Source organism: Tubulanus polymorphus, chromosome 6, assembly GCF_964204645.1.
Source record: "Tubulanus polymorphus chromosome 6, tnTubPoly1.2, whole genome shotgun sequence".
Lineage (NCBI taxonomy): Eukaryota > Metazoa > Nemertea > Palaeonemertea > Tubulaniformes > Tubulanidae > Tubulanus > Tubulanus polymorphus.
This window is the reverse complement of record NC_134030.1, coordinates 9209675-9222561: the sequence shown is the minus strand read 5'-3', so window position 1 is coordinate 9222561 and position 12887 is coordinate 9209675. Positions and strand designations below refer to the sequence as shown.

The following is a 12887-nucleotide window of genomic DNA, read 5'->3' as shown; positions in this document are numbered from 1 at the left end:
AAATAATGTAAAATTACTCACTTTTCGCAGAGGATACGTTGCAAAATATTTCATTCGCATAATTTCATGGTTGTCAGGAGCGCAATTTCATGTTATAGGTTTTTATTGACTAATGATGGGGTGTAATTTATCATAAAAAAGCTGGGGCCGTTTGCTCAAAGTTGGTTAGATAACTGGCAAATAAATTTCATTGTAACAATGAACTTTTAACTGTCACTATGTCAACTATCCACTGGTTAACTCTAACCAACTTTTGAGCAAACTTGTTAAGTCTCAACTGTGGAATTGGGTCCTAGCAGCCAGGAATCTGCGGTTCATTAAGAAAACATTTCTTTCAGGCAGCACCTCTGTGAAAGGCGAGATACATAAAACATGTAGCTGATGGCTGTTATATATAAGTATCTTGTTTTTCTTTTTTCTGTCCGTTTTGATAGTGACCCCGTCCCCCGACAGCGATTTTGACATTAGTTCGTGCAGTAGCGCCGCATTTTCTAACCAATCGTATTTGACGGCTAACACAACGACGACGACAAGTATGGAAGTCATTGATTCTATATACATATATTACGCAATTAATATTCATAGCAATTTCTAACAGCGATAACTATTTAACGTACCTTTGTTACCTATACACGGTACTGCCCAGATTTAATCAGCTAGAACTTAACCATAACATATGTGTTGTGTCTCTTGATTTAATTGCACCTCACTTCTGGGCTGTACCACTTATCTGTAGTGCTATGTGTATTCATTACTTCACGCTCATCGATTTCTATTTTTAGTCGCAGGGTTTTCAGTTACTTCTCTTAATAATCCTCTACTTACCCAAATCTAAATGAAAACCTGATGGCACCAACTAAACGTCTGCCTTAACACGTTCGCTGACCAGCTAAGAATATACTTGTTCTTTCGGTTCTGTCACCGCAGTGCCACTACGAATACATTCGTAGCTGATTCTTCTGATTTACGGTTACTGATATTTTCAATCTGGCACACGGGAATGACACAGTTCCTGATTGGCTGGCAATGTGAATAACTGCACCTTGTTTCTCATTGGCCAATTGCGAGCAAAGGCTTACTATGTTATAGCTCCAGTGCCAAGCTACGAGTATATTCGTGCAGCAATTGGGGGAGGGGGTGCGGCACCGTATTATCACAGTGGAGGCAAACGTGTTCAATCTATAACCCAAAAGTATGGACCAATATACATAAGAGGTAAAGGTAGAATGTAAATGAGAACCAGAGCATGCCGTGAAAAAATCTGACTTTATATAAGGTTCTTTACACCAGTCATATCCCAATGTATCGGAGTATGTGTAAAAGGTTACTGATGAATCTAGCACCATAATTTCACCTTCTTTCGCAGCTTAGGTACCTGTTTCTGAACAATATTGGCCGGAAAGTCCAGTGTACAACGATTAAATGAAATGCGTATTTTGGTACTGAAAACCCTGCTTTAGCGTATTCTCTGTCTCTGTCCTATGCGCTGTGTATCAAGAGAGTAGCATAGCATCTTCACGCATGAAAGTTTCAGCCAACTGCTACCATGCTGCTTCCCACTCAATATCAGAAAAAGCAGGAAAATCTACTAAAAAAACCGGCTGCACATGCGTTAACATCTTCCCTCTGCCGGGACTCGAACCTGATGGCATCGCTACACTCAGCCACGGCACGAACCCCTGCATCAGTAGACCGGGTGCGCAGGTATATGCGCAGCTTTCCGAACGAAAACTGGCGGCACTAATCAGATTGCTCGTTGTATAATCGTTGAGGCAAATTTCAAGGAAGAACTATAAATGGGAAAACCCGGGCTAAAATAAAACGGGATTTCTGATTGGCTAAAAATCACATCATCTGAACTGCGCATGTATCTGCGCACACGGTCGATTATGGCAGGGTTTCGTGCCGTGGCAATCTCGATGCCATCAGGTTCGAATCCCTGCCGGGGGAGGATGATGCGTTAACAGTCTTGCTATAGCTTTATTATCCAAAAGCTGGGTAAATACTAAAAAGTAGTTGCTGTGCAAGGTTCTAAAGTGCATATGTGGCTGGCTGGATGGCTTAAGTGCTTTGCTACTTTTCAGATACATCTTACGGATCACTTTGTGTATTCTTATAAATCAGTTTTTTACAAAAATATTTAACTATCAATATATTTGTTTAGCGCATAGTAGATGCACCTAAATGACTGTTTAGATTTAACAAAAGATCACAATGTATTAGAAATAACGGGCATCACCACTAATTACACTGGTGTTATGAAATTGATATTGAATTGTATTTGTTGTAACTGGTTTCAGTTCCTATATCCAAGAAATGTATAGTACTTCATATTGGATATTGAAACATTGTGGGTACAATTTCTCAAAAAAGTTGAACTTTTGATATCAATGCGGGTCAAATTTCACAAAATCTCCTAAAAGTTGAACTTTAAATATCACTATGGGTCAAATTTCACTTGCCGTAATCATTTTGATATTTTTTTCATTTGTTGATATTTTGTACTGTATGTACGGTTTTCTATTATACAGTAATACGTTAGACTTGAATTCTAAACATGCATCCTTTTTATAGGATATGCATCAACTGCCAATTTCGGAGATAAATCTTCAAGAAATTGGACAGTACCTGTGTATGATGATGATGAATGTAAAATGGGAAAATTATATTCAGTTATTTTTCTTTGTTTTTGCAGAAGATTTAGATAATGTAGATATTCCTGGTCAGACTTCCAACCTACAGAAATCACGTTCAATTGGCAGCAGCTTGAAACGACTGTTTAAACGACGGAAATCAGGTAGAAAGAATGGTGTGTGTTGATTGGTGTATATTCTTTATATTGATTATTTCAATAGTATCGTATAGGCATCGGGATCCAGTTCTTTAAGTCTTGTGTGAACTGATGGGTAAAAAACATCTGAAATGAGCTAAACTCTGGAGTCAAGTTAACCAAGTACACGCACTTTGGAACTGGATCCAGTGTCAAACCTCCTCTCTGCTTATACTCGGAATCGCAAAATGTCCTAGCTCAATTATCCATTTGATACATGAACAAAATTTCCTTCTTCATTGACCTTTCTAAGTCATATCACATTACATGTAGCTTAAAGTCATCTGTGTGTTTCTTTACAATTTGTAATTCCTTGAAAAGCGTAATATACCATTTGATGACTTAAGCAAGGTCAACTGTATATCTTTGAATTTTTGAATTAGTTGATCCCTATTTTAATGTGGCAGTACCTCCGGTTCAGCTTTCACAGTTCAAACCTAAGCTGGGTCAAATCTTAACCCAGTTAAAGAAGGCTGGTCTTCTAAGGCTCAACTGGAAGTTGTCTATTAGATGATGGAGACTCATGTAGGTCCCAAACGAAGCAGGAAGTTGGTTTGACTTTGATGCACCTGAATTATTTGCAGATACTCCTAGTAAAGAGTCAGTAGAGTTAGAAAAGGTGTGCCTCTTAGATTAGTAGACATGCATGAAAATCCTAGTTCCATACTGTCTTCAATTTTTATATGGCCTCCAACTCTTTCCATTCTTAAATTTAGTTTAGCATGCAAATATAGATTTAGGTCCAATTTGTTTAGTATAGATAGGGTAAGAGAAATTGTTTAATCAACTGTAAACTGAAAATAGTTACATGTGTATTTCACAGAACTGTAAATCGGGGAAATTGAAGGTTTTCTAAATGAATTTGGTAAATCCCATTTACTTTATTGGTTTAACGAGTTGGACAGTAACGAGTAAGGAGGATTCTCTGTCTTAGTTATTGCAAAAGAAGAATTGAGTGCTGGGCCCTTGTATCCATGATCTTATGCGTAAATATTTACCGCGAGTTTACTTTTTACAGGCCCGGAGCAAGGTTCGCGATCTCGTGACAGCTCCATGTCGCGTTCGCGGGATCGTCTGACGGCCGACGCCCATTCGAATCAAGACATATCACAGGCGAGCTCGACAGCGAATCCGTCGCCGGACCCGCGTCGGTCGCACCAGTATCAACCGCAACAACAACAACAGCAATCGAACAGCGGACGAATGTCGACGTCGTCGGCCGTATAACGCCATTGACAACTCTGAATATATCATCATCGCAGTATCGATAATGTTGTTTAAAACTCGTATCATCATCATTTGTACAGTTGAAATCAATAACAACAACCAGATTAAATTTCGATATTTTCCTATGTACATCGCGAATATAAATACAAATGACCTAAAGGTACGCTTAGGTTTGCTTGCTCGGGCTACGACAGGTATTCTTCAGAATATCCGGTATATTAAGACTTGTTGCTATCAGTTCCGATCTTTATCTACTTCTGCTGTAGGATAGGTACGATAGCATGGTTAAAACCATTAGGTGCAACAAATGGTTTTGACAAGGGATAGATAGGGTAAATGCGAGTTGCTGCAAGTTACCAATGCACACCAGGGGCCTACTATGAACTGCCCACCAACTCTAGGCTGTCGATAGCCATGAGTTGCCTGTATGGTGTAAAGTTGCTCGTTGGATTGTAAGCTCGACTAAACGTACCTTTATTCAATTGTGGAATATTCGAAATTGACCCATGCAATACATAAACTTGAGGAACCTGGTGGTTCGCCATAAACCGTCGTCATTGTACCTTCTAGATGTGTCTTCTTAAAAAGTACAACCCGCAGTAAGAAGAAGTTTTTATCATTTCCGGCCAGCGAAAAATAATATATATATATATATCACCTGAGAGTTTGAAAGTAATATGTCAGTATTAATCGAGGGGCATTTTGGCGTTCAGAAATTTACAGTTTTCTTCTGTCTAACAGCAGCGTTTTTCTAGTTTGTTTTCGAATTTTTTTCCCGTACGACCAGAAACTTGCCTGCTGCAGACTTGCTTTCCACCGCCATCCGCAAAAAAAGACAACGCATATAATGCATGATTCGATCTACATCACCAGGTGGCTCTTCATTAATCGCTTTCAAACTGCCAGATGTTTTAATTCGCAAAAGAAAAAAAACGGGGAGGCTCAGCGACGACGTATTTTACTGAAATGTTCACTTGCGTAATACTCGCCATAGTTGAGAATATGTACATGTAGTATAATTTTCAATATCATGCCACACGCATATATTATTATCATATAATTAGTAATTCTACAAGGTGCTACTTATAGCGATACATAGCGCGCATTGCGACAATGAATTTCATTTCGTGACATTCGGGGGGCCATTCGTAAAGTACGTAAAACATCATCGGGGGCAAACGTTAGCCACTTCTTACCCTTACATATACATAAAACATAATTCTTGAAATTGTATACGTGAGAGATGGGTTTGCAAAGTTCGGCAAACTCACGTACTTAAAAGAACTTCAGAAGTCTGCTGTGTAGGAAGATTGTAACATATTGTCGAACTGTATAGAAACACATACCCTGCCTGGACTTACGAAAGCTTTAGAACTAGATGTCCCAGTTTTGATAATGGGGCAGTGGTAAGAGATTCGTTATGACAGGTGTTAACTTTGTCATGGCGTATTTAGTTTTTAAGTGTAGTTCCCGTTCAACGGATAATGCAAGCCAGTATTTTTTCTCAATGTTAACAATGTGATCTTTAACCAGTCGTCTACTGGTCTAATCAGCTCGGAATTAGTTACGAATCTAATGCGATGTCCGATTGACTTCCGCCAACGTCAAAACGCTATCCTGTTATTGAGTATTGTTCTACGTTCTAAGCTGGGTTCTCATTGATGAATTTTATCTTCAAAACATAACTGAATCGGTCAGTTTACGGTGCTCGTCTTGATTTGTATGATGGATTTGAACATAGTTTATAAGCGGAACATGACGTATGCAGGCCTCGCAAAGCACAAAGGCTACATTTATGATTACAAATTTAAGAAAGTAAAATTAACATTGCATCAATGTTTCCTGTATACAGGCAAAGATATCTTACCCAACGAGGACAAGTCATTTGCTAAATGTATCGTTATACCTTCATCTCATGAATTAGAAATCACTTCAAAAAATCTATGGGCACAAATCATTATTGAGAACCCAGTTAAGAAGAGGAAGATATAAATGTTGATCTCTCAGTCTTTATAGTATTCAGCAATTAAAATGACCAGTATGATATGTATTATCACAATGACGATTATTTACGATGGAGAAGGCAAAACTGTATATTTGCGGAGAGTAATATTATTTGACGGAATTTTATCGATCGTTTTTATACGGAAAAACATTTTGCGTCGCAAAATCGTCGCGCTACGGTTCGTTACACGATGTATTAGTTGTTGTTGGTACGGTTAGTTTGATTTGTGAGGAATCTTTATCAAAGATATGATAATGATAACAGTAGATAATGATAGTATTTATGAAATTAAAGATAACTAGATATTTATTGATTGTGATTTGTTGGCTTTGTAAAAACAAAAGACGTAATTATGTTAATGGTAATTCTATAAACTCTGTGCCGGACTCTGATTTTTTTGTCTGACGACGTATTGTAAATAGGTTTTTAAATGCATTGAAACGTCTAATGTCTCTTCATGTAAAACCTTGTACAGGAATTGAACTGATAAATGTTCGTTCCTCGACGGTAGAACTTAAAAGCCTGGTGCTTCTATTTTCCTCGTGTCTATTTTTTCTGACATCTCGGTCTAGGTGGATATCGACCTTCGTTCGATCTTTATATGTTATCAAGTATAGGGCCCCATATATATATAAAGTAACGCGATGAACCTACTTTTGTATATTAGTAGACTCTGCTTTACTCGGTACAGTCGTATGCATATGCGCATGTATGACTGGCTAGAATGCAATACACCCGACTAGGACATAGGCAACTCATAGGATTCCGCTAGTGTCGAGTCGGGTTGCAATGCCGAACAGTTGGACGGAATAAATTCTCGCCAGTTGCTGATAATTGCAGATGTGTGGGTCCGTCGTGTCGCAGCCCAACGTAAGCTTGTCTCAAGACAAGCTTTGCTTAGTTGGTGCATGGACTTGCATGATGCCGATGTCCAAATGTTCAGCGTCTGGCACGTGAGATTAGTACGTTGTACCGAGTAGAGCAAAATCTACCGTATCAATTGAATTTCCGCTTGTGTTGTATTTTACTCATGTTGTTGCCTAAAGTATATCTGAAATGTATTTTCACGCTAATGCGAAATCGACGATTTCGTGATAATTTTTGACGTATTCGACATTTTGACATCGGCCTTGTAAATCTGCTTACGATAATATACGACTATATTCGAGTTGGTGTACTATTCGTGTGCGTGTGTTCGGTCCATTTTCGTAAGGAAAATTATCGTTTCATAGCGATAGACACTGATGGTGTTTTACGTTAGGAAAAACGTTCATAAAAATTGTTTCGTTTCTATGATTTTTCATCATGTTTATCGGATCATAGAGAACATTTAAGTGAACTACGAGTAGAATTGAAGAATGAATATTTGATACGAAATGTTAACATCAATCACTACGTATATGAAACACATCATAATACACATTTTTATATGGTAGAAATGTTGTTATATTATGCTTCCAGAGAGTGCGCGAGTTTTTATCATTTAAGCAAATTTATATGTTAGGACTAAAAGACTATACAACTATATCGTAATATATATATATATACATATATATACTTATAAAGCTTAGCTTATGTACCGTTGTCGATAATGTACCTTAAAGCGATGAGTTCCGGTTGAATGTTCGCTTCGTAAAAAATGTAATATATTTTAGAATAATGGAATTATGGTACGATATGTTTGTTCTTAGAATGACGAAGTCTAATTGCGTGAGATGCTAGTTTTACTCGCATGTATAGGAAACGATGACACTTTCAGTTTTTAAGGAGTCTTTCAATGTTGCACACGTTAGTAAAGTATGTATATATGTTTTACTTGCATGCTCGATGCAACTTACGTTATATTGTGGTCTACGTAATCTACTTACCAATGATAAGCCCTTATAGCCCTTTCATCAGCAGATCGACCCGCGAATGGTTCAACCAATGAGCCAATGCGCCGGCTCCTGGGTGACTCTGTTGTACGAAAACTCGAATGATGTAGGGGTTCCCTTTTATCATAAATACATAAGGAGGAGTATTTTTGCTATTATCAATAACCAGGGGCGGATCTAGGTTTCTTAGTACCTGTACTGCTAAGCTGTGAAAGGGCACGTCGAGAAAATTTTTGAATTTTTAGGGCTCTGAGAATGCGATCTGAGCACATTTGAGGCACCAAATACATCCTTCTATGCATCCACAAAATATGTCATTTCGACCTGTTTAAGGAAATATCATTCATGAAAGAAATGAGACCACTTTTCAATTAATTTTAAATTGGCCATTTTAATTACTTCTACAAACATGAGCACCGCTCAAGTGGCAGCAGCTTTAGGCTGGATCCGCCCCTGATAACTTTCCGATAAAGTTTTGTCCATAACAAATACTATCGAAGCAGTTGAATATGCATATATTCATTGTTTAAATGTATGTCTCAAAAACTGCATATATGATGCGATTTGTACACATAGCGGTCATTTCTATTAGTTTGCGTTTATATTATGTAAGCTATGTGTATTTATTATTGATGAGTACGGAGAATATGCCGTCGTTTTTTGGTCAGAAATCTTATTGGAGGAACGTTCTAACTCATTGAAAAAAACCCCAATCGGTTCGAACTGACCGATGAAAACTACAGTATCGAACTGACCGATGAGTATACTACAATATCGATCCCTACCTCCAATCGAGAAATATATGCTTCGTTGACGATGCATGTTTACGTTATTCTAGTATGTTGACCAGTTTTGCGTAATATTCGGTTTCGGCGGCAGACGAAAAGTCAGCCGATGATCCTATCTATTCTTTATACAGTTGAACCTTGTTAATACGATTCTGTTTGAGATGAAAACCGTTTATTACGATGATCTCCAGCATTTCCCCCTTTCTAACATGTTTATATCAATCAAGTTTTAGATAAAACGAAACCCGTTTAAAACGACAATTTCACTTTTGCCCACAGGAAACGTATTAACGAGGATCCACTGTATACGTAGTCCCGAAAGAGTAAAAGGGTCGCTGAAATTGCAAGATGGCCGTCTTTTGAAATGACGAACTACGAAAACCGATATTCGCCCTGCTGGGGTCGGTTGATATTTCATCCAGTGATGTGTCATCGACGAGCTACATGTATTTTGCGTCTCTGCTTGTGTTTATTCGGATTTGTTGGGTACACATGTACATACAATGAATGAAATGTATGCGCAGCCGCCCCGTTGTATGGTCGAGAGATGACGGACAGAGTATTAATTATTCGTCGTCTCCTGCTTTCTCTTATACAATACAATACCGGGTATCTTCATTAAATACGAATAAAAGTAAAATTTGAAAAATGAATTTCGATTTCTTTATTTTTTCATGTAGTTTTAGAGTATACAAGTATATGAATAGATGAATAGCTACGATTCAGTGCAGTTCGTCAATTCAGTTCAAAAAGTCATTCGACAAATATTTATTTACATCAAATTTTCGGTGGGTATACCCCTTCCTGAGGATACTTTTATTTTCTTTGAGATACTTTTATTTTCTTTATTATATATATATATATATATATATATATATATATATATATATATATATATATATATATATATATATATATATATATATATATATATATATATATATATATATATATATATATATTGGATGTTTTAAGGCGAGAATTTCAAGGAAACGTTTTTCACCACTTTCATATCCCGAGTGGCGGCCAGTGGGCCAACAACTGAACTATTTAACACCACTGGCGACCGGCGACCGGTGCCTGACTCCACTGAACAATGTCTAGTTCTTGAAACGAGTGCTGAACCTATAAAAAATGTCGCAATTTGTTTGTTGAATGTATCAGCAAGAGGAGATTGCGCCGACAGTGAATGAAAAAAAAAACTACATATATTCATTTTTCTATTAAAGTTTTATTAGGTGTAGTTTCTACCGGGCGTTTTATACGGATAAGATAAAATCTTCCTACCCATTGTCTAGTTTTCTAAAGAGTAGATTTTAGTGCGATTTTCTAATGAATCCTATTCTAATTGAACCATAAAATATCGGGTAAATATGACAATTAAGTGAATTTAAGTGCCGTTCTAAAAGATGCTGTAAGAAGACCTAGGATAATTCAAATATTCAACTATTTCCGCGAGTTACTACATTTGATCGTCAACATCATCATCATCATCTGGCTTAACATCTTTTCTGTCTTTAAGTTTAAGGTGGAAGCCCAAAGACGGATAGATCTCTTCGCAGCAGGGGTACTTCTTCTCGATCCTCACCGCCGTGCTGCTCACCAGTTTGTACTTCGGGTGTTCCACATAGTACAGCAGTTCCATGCCCGGTTTTTCGCTGATGAAGTTGACATCCACCTGAGAAAGGAGAAAAGTTATTTGCGAATTATCAAATCTCATTAACCAACTCGCGCTTTCATCAAATAAGAAATGAATTGCGTGTATTGAAATTTATGTCGAAGTTCACGCAGATTATTGAAGATATATATATCATTACGGTACTTACCAAATTTCTGCTGTAAGTCCATGATCCAAATCGGAGTTCGCAATCTATATCGTCATTTTCCGTAACGGTCGTATTTACCAACGCGTTCAGTTGAGCGGGTGGAATCCACGTGACATATCCAGTATGGGTGACGAGCGCCAGCGCCGTCATGTCCAACATCTGACCTCCCAAACCGTTCCTGGTGTAACCTCTGAAAACAAAAATCGTTGCCCTCTAGTTTCAGTTTAGAATACGAAGAAATTAGTACTTTGTATTGGACCACAGTGTCTCGCATGCAATTTCAGTCGGAATTTACGCCATAAATATCAATTTGTACAGAGTTCAATACTTACGCGTTAAAGAGGATAACGTCATGCGTCCAGATATCCTTAATCGGCAAACGGATATTTTTCATTCCTCCAAATTGTGCTGGATCCCATTTTAAGAAATCATCCTGCCATCCCTGTTAATTAGAGATCAATGATATGGCCATTCGTCGCTGGCTATAACAACGACTGCAAGACAATTCATTTGTCACGCGTCCATCACACGTAGATATTTACCATCTGATTTATACAGCAAAGCTCGCCTTACGCGAATAAATTGGGACCGGCAAAATCGGTCCGAGGTAAACGAAGTCCGACTTAAGGGTAGCGAAATGTGCTCAGAAAACAGAAAAATGTCCGAGTTAGTCAAAAGTCTGAGTTGGTTATGATGTCCGAGTTAGGTGAGGTTTTCTGTAGTACGTATATAAGTGATAAGCTAATTCATATTTTTCAATAGACTTTAATCAGCGAAGAACGACTATTGACTTAAAACGTTTGAATATTCGTATAAGACGTTGGAAAACGGCTAGATCTATGGGTTCTTGCTGTACTTACGTATCTCATCCAAACATTCAACGACAAGAAATTGCGCTTGGTATTCTAAAATAGACACATATGGAATAGATGATTCATAGATTATAATGACGGGGGTTGGTTTATTCTTGGAGTAATCACTCCATAGGGAAATGGAGAAATGTAAGAAATGTAGCAAATACTTTTAAATTTTTGAAATCTTCAACTTACTAATTCGTTTATCCTGAAAAGATAAGCTCCGACCTTGACATCCACCTTGTTGGAAGAGCTAGCGACCGGCCTTGCCGACCTATCCGGATACTCTGATTTCAATCTTTTGATTAATCTAGCTTCATCATTCAGTCCTCTCGCCGTTTGGGCGATAGCTTGAAATTATCAAAAAAGCGAACATAATGGTAAATGTACATTTCTTCATTAGTTCGACGATTCTTTCTAGATGACATAAAGATATACGAATCAACCACCGGGTCTGATGTTTATAGAAACTTGGTAAAGTTATGTTTGAGTAGTAGAGCCATACTCAAACGTGGAGAATAGATTATATAGTGGAAACCCACTTTGTACAAATCTAAAAACAAAAGTCTTTATTTAAAAATCTACAATTAATAAGAGAGGACGCGTTTCGAACTCTCTCTAGAACTCATCGTCAGTCTGTTATGTCGTGTTGGAGGTTTTGACATCGTTGACGTCAATGCAAGTGAAGTTCTTTTTAGTTTCGCGAATGCACTAACTAGTAAGTCAAGCCGACGTAAGAAAATAATTGCTTTTTAACCTATCCAATACGGAATCAGCAATTATACAAATTTTTCTAAATGAATAATTTAAACTTTGTTTTAGAATTGAGTAATCTAAATTGTGTTTAAGAATTTTTCTATTCTATTTCATAAGGTAAGAAGATCGATTTCTGTTAAATTCAAAAGCTGTAGATAATTTTTCAAAAACTTTTTAGACTCACCGAGGAGAGATAGCAAAATAGCTGGTAGTACCGACGAATTCATATTAAGAAATGATTTCCATACGATCTTCGGAACAATAAATTGGGATTAATAGTGCGATGACCCCGCGGTCACGAGACTACCTGTACTCGATGGATACAAAACGAGCACCGATAAAAGAAAACAAGATCTGTTGTCATTGACTTGTTTATTATCATCGTTATGACCTTCAAATGACATTACGACTTTGCAATGTCAAATTGCATTGTTGTATAATCGCGTACGGAAGATGTTTCTGGGTCAAGATGTGAGAATTTATCTCTGCTGCCACAATCGATAACAGTTCAACTTCGGGGGCGAAGTGCAATGCGATGATGGGAGTATTCATAGCTAATAATGGGATTAAAGTCATTGCACCTTACATATCAAACCACATTCAATAAAACGCACTAGTTTTTGTAATAATCGAGAATCATTCGATCATTTAGATGCGATAATTTCATCATAAGTAATGGCGTGGAAATAAGGTCAAATTCATTCATTCGTGCCACCACTTTTCAATT

The 12887-nt window shown here is 37.5% G+C and overlaps 2 protein-coding genes across 16 annotated transcripts in view; one reads left to right on the top strand and one right to left on the bottom strand.

Annotated features, from left to right (window-relative positions):
- Positions 1 to 8710, top strand: part of LOC141907058 (uncharacterized) — a 56736-nt gene extending 48026 nt beyond the window's left edge. For 11 of the 15 annotated variants that reach the window (XM_074796624.1, XM_074796623.1, XM_074796621.1 and 8 more), the window contains 3 exons: positions 435 to 533; positions 2696 to 2809; positions 3849 to 8710. In XM_074796624.1, the coding sequence (XP_074652725.1) occupies positions 435 to 533; positions 2696 to 2809; positions 3849 to 4057 (422 nt within the window). In that variant the 3' untranslated portion in view covers positions 4058 to 8710. Of the gene's footprint in view, positions 1 to 434; positions 534 to 2695; positions 2810 to 3848 lie in introns of those variants that run through there. The other 4 variants (XM_074796619.1, XM_074796618.1, XM_074796611.1 and 1 more) reach the window with 3 other exon arrangements.
- A 1476-nt stretch (positions 8711 to 10186) lies between these two features.
- LOC141907715 (acetylcholine receptor subunit alpha-like 2) lies at positions 10187 to 12564 on the bottom strand. The gene is made up of 6 exons (XM_074797453.1): positions 12468 to 12564; positions 11600 to 11754; positions 11411 to 11455; positions 10883 to 10992; positions 10551 to 10740; positions 10187 to 10402 (listed from the first exon to the last, which is right to left on the bottom strand). Exons 1-6 carry the CDS (start codon positions 12562 to 12564, stop codon positions 10187 to 10189), a joined length of 813 nt encoding a protein of 270 aa, XP_074653554.1.
- Positions 12565 to 12887: the final 323 nt, after the last annotated feature.

Bases quoted from the DNA above. Each gene is read 5' to 3' on its own strand.
- LOC141907715 (XM_074797453.1), bottom strand. From the start codon at position 12,564: ATGTCATTTGAAGGTCATAACGATGATAATAAACAAGTCAATGACAAC. The intron at 11,456-11,599 runs GTAAGTTGAAGA...TGTCTATTTTAG, and splicing joins TTTTCAGGATAAACGAATTA to AATACCAAGCGCAATTTCTT. The intron at 10,403-10,550 runs GTAAGTACCGTA...CTCCTTTCTCAG, and splicing joins GGACTTACAGCAGAAATTTG to GTGGATGTCAACTTCATCAG.